This window comes from Grammomys surdaster, unplaced genomic scaffold (genome assembly GCF_004785775.1).
Source record: "Grammomys surdaster isolate TR1022 unplaced genomic scaffold, NIH_TR_1.0 218, whole genome shotgun sequence".
In the NCBI taxonomy this organism is placed as follows: Eukaryota; Metazoa; Chordata; class Mammalia; order Rodentia; family Muridae; genus Grammomys; species Grammomys surdaster.
The window spans coordinates 3,526,336-3,532,051 of record NW_021604663.1 but is presented as its reverse complement, the minus strand read 5'-3'; the positions used below and the strand labels follow the sequence as shown (position 1 = coordinate 3,532,051).

Below are 5,716 nucleotides of genomic sequence, written 5' to 3'. Positions count from 1 at the left end.
GTGTGTGTGTGTGTGTGTGTGTGTGTGTGTGTGTGTGTGTGTGTGTGCAGCGAGTGACCCTTGTATGGCGGTGCCTGTGAGCAGAGGGCCAACGAAGGGGAACAAGAAAATGGATAAGGAAAGGAATGGGTCCCATCCCTCGAGGCTACACCAGTGAGGACTGTGGACATGGGATTGAGTGGAGGAGGGGACACAATCCAACTCCCATGCTGTCTCCTGTGCCAGTGTGTGTGTGTGGCAGAGAGGGGGGGAACAGAGGAGGCAGAGGATAGGGAGCACCAGGGAGCAAATAATGGCTGTGAAATGGTCCAGCCTGGATAGTGGGAAAGGAACCAAGCAAGTGGTGGCCCCAAGCAGAGTTAAGTCACATTTGAGGTTGGGGCCCAAGTGACTGGAAAAACAGACTTGGAGTTGATCCTTAAGAGCTGTAACTACCATGGACAGTTGCAGGCAGCCTCTTGTCCTATCAGTCTCTGACTTTGACCTCTAGGGAAGGCAGCTCATCTGTACTGACCCAGAGAGGCAGAAGGTCAGCCCCTGGAGGATGGTTGAAGGAACGTTCTTGCTGGACATGTAGTTCTGTTGGTACAGGGCTTGCCTAGCATGCCCGGAGCTTTGGCTTCAGTGCCCAGCACCACCTAAACTAAATGTGGTGCATACCTGTCACCTCAGCGCTCAGGATGTGGAGGCAGGAGGATCAGAAATTCAAGATCATCTCTGGCCACATTAGCAAATTTAAGGCCAGCCTGGAATACTTTCAGTCCTGTCTCAAAAAAAAAAAAAGACATTTGTTTGAACAAAATTGGGAGCAGAGAGTAGAGAGCAGAGCCTGTGCCAGTCGCCACTGTCTCGTCCAGGCCTCTGACTTGTGCCTTTGTCTTACAGGGTCTGCAGCATAGTCACCACCTGGGCCATGATTGCATTTCTCCTGGGAAGACCCAGCCCCTGAGAACAGTGAGCCTCCTCAGCTTCTGTCTTAGCCTCTGGAGATGGCCCTCGTGACTCGTTTGTATAAATCAGTTTGTTTTCATGCAGACCCATGTGGTCCTCTGTAGATATTGTTTTGTTGTGGATGTGTAAATATGGCTGATGATAAAGAAACCCTTGCATGTGGGACCTCTGTACGTGGCTAATGCATTCCTTCCTGTCAAGTGCTGGGAGAAGTACTGGCCTCCGGGGTTAAAGCCACTGCACCAGCATGCCCACAGTTCTGGTGGCTGTGTGTGAGGGAAGGGGCTGCAGCGGTTTCAGTAGATGCTGTGTGAGCACCACACTGGGCCAACACTGGGATGCAAAGAACACTCGGGCCTCCAGGGCTGTAGGCTCATGGAACTCACAGTAGAAGAACAGAAGAACAAACCCTGAACAGGTCAGCATGAGAGAAGTTGCAGACAGAATGTGAAGGAAAAGCATGAGCCCCGTCTCAGAAGGGAGCGATGCGAATTACCCACGCTGGGGAGGTGTGGCCGTGCCTGCCACTCCCAGGGCTCCACTCCTGCTGGTCCTGCCCCAGCCGAGCAGCACAGGCGGCGTGTGAAGTTCATAGTTACACGATGGAACAGGCGCTGCACTAATGTGTTACTGCTCGAAGACTGGACACGGCCATCTCACCAGAATGTTTTTAAAGCCTTTTCCGAGGTGAAGAGAGAAGCATTGCGTTTTCTCTCCAGAGCCGAGAAGTCAGTCTCCGCACACCAGACTCTCAGGGACTTGTCATCTCTCAGGAGTCTTATTGTTTTTTTTTCTCCAAGTCCCTTCTTGCTCGAATCAAACTCTGTTCTCTGGGCTAAGGTGGCTTGTGTTGCTGCCCTCAAACAGCGGGGCCTCTCTGCACCCCCTCCCCCATCTGTTGAGACCTTTCTCGTCTGGTCCCCATAGTCCTGCGTTGCCATCTTTTACTGAGGTCATAGGTAGGCTCTAGTTTGGAGGGCCCACCCTACATCTTCGTTATATCAGGGCTGACATGGTCCCTGGGGTGGGTCAGCTTCTGAGCCCACTTGCCCTGATAACTGCATTTTACCGTCCCTTGATAGAGGCCACCTTCCTCAGATGACATGCCTGCTGTTTACAGCAGGATTTAGCCCTGTGGAGATAGAGGATGGCTGGAGGAGCTGGCTGATAGAACCCCACCCATTTTCACCTGACCTTTCTGTTCTGAGACAGTGTCCACAGAGCCTCCTGACCCTGGTAACACCATCTTATCTTTCTCAGCTTCTCTAAGGAGCCTGGGTGAAATCCATTGGTCCCAGGGTCTTAGGTAGCTTCCCATCCCATCCCGTTGGATGTTTGTTTGTTTGTTTGTTTGTTTGTTTTTATGTTTTTTGAGACCAGGGACCATTGTATCCCTGGCTGTCCTGGAACTTGCTATGTAGACCAGGCTGGCCTCGAACTCACAGAGATTCACCAGGATCAAAGGTCATTTGACTTTTTGTTCTCTCATCTCTAGGACCAAATCATGTGCCAGCTCCTCACAGGTGGCCTCTGATTTCTTGATGCCAGCCTGTTCCCAGGTTGGTTTCTTGTATCTGGATGTGGGGTTTTCAAAGGAGGTCCCACATGGTTTTGAGGCCTCTGTAGCCTGCTGTCCACATAGGCCTGTGGACCACCAGCCCTGGCTTCCCAGCAATCCTGGCTTCCCAGCAGCCCAGCTGCTTGGACACTTATCTCTGTTTGGATGGAAATTCGCTGTTTTATCAACATGCTTTTTCCCCCTCTCCATAACTTCACTTAAACTCTTCAGAATGTAGGAGGTCTGCCATGAACAGGCCATTCTAAGTTTTTAGACCTGTGGAAAAAATAAACCAAATAAAGCCTCTCTCAAGAGTCTGCTTCTGGGAGTCCAGGAATTTTGGCGTTTATCCCATTGCCTCTTCTCCAGCTTTCCAAAACTCCTAAATCTATTAAGCTCAGAAGCCAAGAATTTGACTCTCTGAGCAAGCCTGTTCTCCCCTGAGATGACTGATGGGCAGCACCACCAAAGGGGAAGGGCAGAGACCCTCAGTCAAGAATCACAATGTTTCCCTTTCCCCCATTCCAGTCAATATTATTAATAAATAATTATAAGTTTATAAATAAATTTTCAGTCAGTATTATGGGATGTGTCAGGCTGCTGTGCCTGGTGACCTCTGACCAGTTGATCCAATATTCCTTAGTGTCACAGTGCTCACAAGGACCTGAGGGTGCTACCTTACTGAAAAGGATGAGGTACCAGTTAAGGAAGTTAAGGTCACAGGCCCAGCTGGTTTCCTCTCTTGAAGAAACCCCATGGTGGGAGGGAAAGTGTAAATGTACCTTGAAGACCACAGGCTCAGGCACCTCCCATCAGGCCTCACTTCCTGCACCTTCCTCACCTCCCAGAGGCACCACCCAGCGGCCCAGCCCTCAGTTATACCGTCCTCTTAGGGGGGCTCCCACAAGCAGGCACTGCGTAGAGCGCAGTAGTAAATGGCCCAGCTCCTTGTTCCCGTTTTACTTTAGCAGCCTCTCTCCTGAGCCAGACGCCACGAACGCCCTGTGTGCCCATACTGCCCCGACCCGGATTGGCGGGAGCCCCTTCTAGGCCTTTTGGCACCAATAGAACTTCAACATAGACTTTCTAAACCCCTGTAGTCCAAGTCACATGACTCAGGTCCACCAGTTTCTTGCTCAAATGCCATTTCTGCAGTACTCTGTCGCTCTTTGGCCTTTACCCACCCATGTTTTTTCACTCTGTGGTGCCCCGAGTACTGTGACATGCACAGGGGACTCTGTGATTGTGATCACGCAAGAATGAAGAAACAGACAGGCCTTTGACAGGATGTGTCCGAGTCCATTGACCAAGGAGAGAGAGGAGCAGCATGCCCTCTGCTTTTGGCAAAGTTTTTTTTTTTTTTTAAAGATTTTTAAGTATGTACGTATGTACGTACGTATGTATGTATGTATGTACGTATGTATGTATGTGTGACTGCTGAGGGTGTGTGTATGTGCAGTTCCCGTGGAGCCCAGATGTCCGACCCACTGGAACTGGAGTTGCTGGTGGTTTGGGAGCTGCCTGGTGTCCTCTGAAAGAGCAGTGTGTGCTCTTAACCACGGGGCCATCTCCTCAGTCCACAAGGGACAGCTTTGAGTATTACAGTGGGGGAAGGTTACACAGGCTAGAGACGGGTCTCTTCCTGTAGTATTTTTTAATCATTAACCAGGACAAGTTTCTTAGATTCCCCCCCTCCCAGTCCATTTTCACCCAAGATATTTTCAGATGATTTCAGGCATGTAAATCTATGAAGTATATAAACCAAGCATTTAAGCCACGTAGGGGTTCATACATGTAATCCCAGCTCACAGGAAGGTGGATCTCTGAGTTAGAGGCCAACCACAGCTATAGAGTGAGAATCTGTCTTAAAACAGAAAAAAAAAAACCCAATTCTTTACTAATCATATTTTCCCCCCTTTGGTATATGGCATATGTATACTTTTAACATTACAGATGAAGACAAATTTGCAAACTAACAAGATAACTGCTTGTTTATATTTACATAGAAAACTAAATGTTGGCTGAACATTCGAAGGCTTCGTCAGCATTTTTTAGAACTGGCTGATAGTTTGATTTTATAATTATCAGTTTTTGAGGATGCTATTTTAAATATATCCATAGTACAAAGTGGTAGAGGTATGTTTGGGGCCACTTGAGAAGCTGTTGGAATTCTATCCCAATTCTAAGCCAAAATTCCAGTTACATTTTTTTTTTTAGAGATGAAATTTAAAGAATTCAAATTTCAGAAGTTTAGAATCAAATATTCTAATACAATCTAATATTCTAATCCAAGGACACAGGACTGATGGACAAACACATACTGAGGAATTATGGGAAGAATAGTCACCCTTTACTTTCCCTAAGGAAACCATGGCACATGTAGGAGGCATGTGTATGGAGAAAGCATTACAGTTCCTAGTCTGTGTGCTCTTAAGCACTGAGCTTTAGTCCCCCAGGGGACTGAATATTACAACGGGGAAATCGTGTTTGAGGCAGCCTTTGTAGGCACACAGTGTTCTGGGGGATAGTGTCTGATGCAAAGCTTGCATGATACATGCTCTAAAGGCTGGGGTGAAGTTATGTGACGCTGGAAGGGCCATGGGCTTTGTCAAGTGACTCTGGTTCTTCCCAGCAACCCCACAGGGTGATGGAACAGGGTAGGGGTCTCCGATAGGCTTCCTGGTCTGGCTCTGGAGTAGTGACTGGTGTCTGCAAGATGTGACTAGACTTCTCAGCAGGGAGCTACAAGTTAGTATTTCTACTATTCAGTCACAGCCCCCTCCCCGACCTCCACCGCATCATCTGTAGTCTGTCTGGACAGGCCAAAGCAGCCAGTGGCACCACCCGTCACCTTATTTGTATCACTGTTCCTGAGCCAGCTGTTAGAGGCCTCTTCCTCTTCTCACAGGTACTTGTATTCCCAGGTCTGGTATAGGGCAGTGCTGGGCCCTGTGACTTCATCAGTTCCGTTTCTACCAATCCAAAGGGCCCTATTCCCTCCTGTGAGACCTCAGGATCCTGATTCACCTCCCCAGCCTCTCCCAGACCCCCAGTTTTTTTCCTGTTGCATTCCATTCAGTCAGGTTAGCAGGTCAGGTGCTCTGGTAACCACAGTAGGGCAGGTAACAAGTTCTCCATCTCCTGATGTCACTTTGGCCATCCCCTCCAGACTCTGACTGTTGACTTCATGCTTTAACAATGCAGCAA

At 48.7% G+C, this 5,716-nt stretch overlaps 1 protein-coding gene across 1 annotated transcript in view; it reads left to right on the top strand.

Moving 5' to 3' along the window:
• The window catches only part of Pnldc1 (PARN like, ribonuclease domain containing 1), an 18,340-nt gene extending 17,224 nt beyond the window's left edge, over positions 1-1,116 (top strand). The window contains exon 19 of the mRNA XM_028772754.1: positions 886-1,116. Coding sequence (XP_028628587.1) covers positions 886-949 — 64 coding nt within the window. The 3' untranslated portion in view covers positions 950-1,116. The remainder of the gene's footprint in view (positions 1-885) is intronic.
• Positions 1,117-5,716: the final 4,600 nt, after the last annotated feature.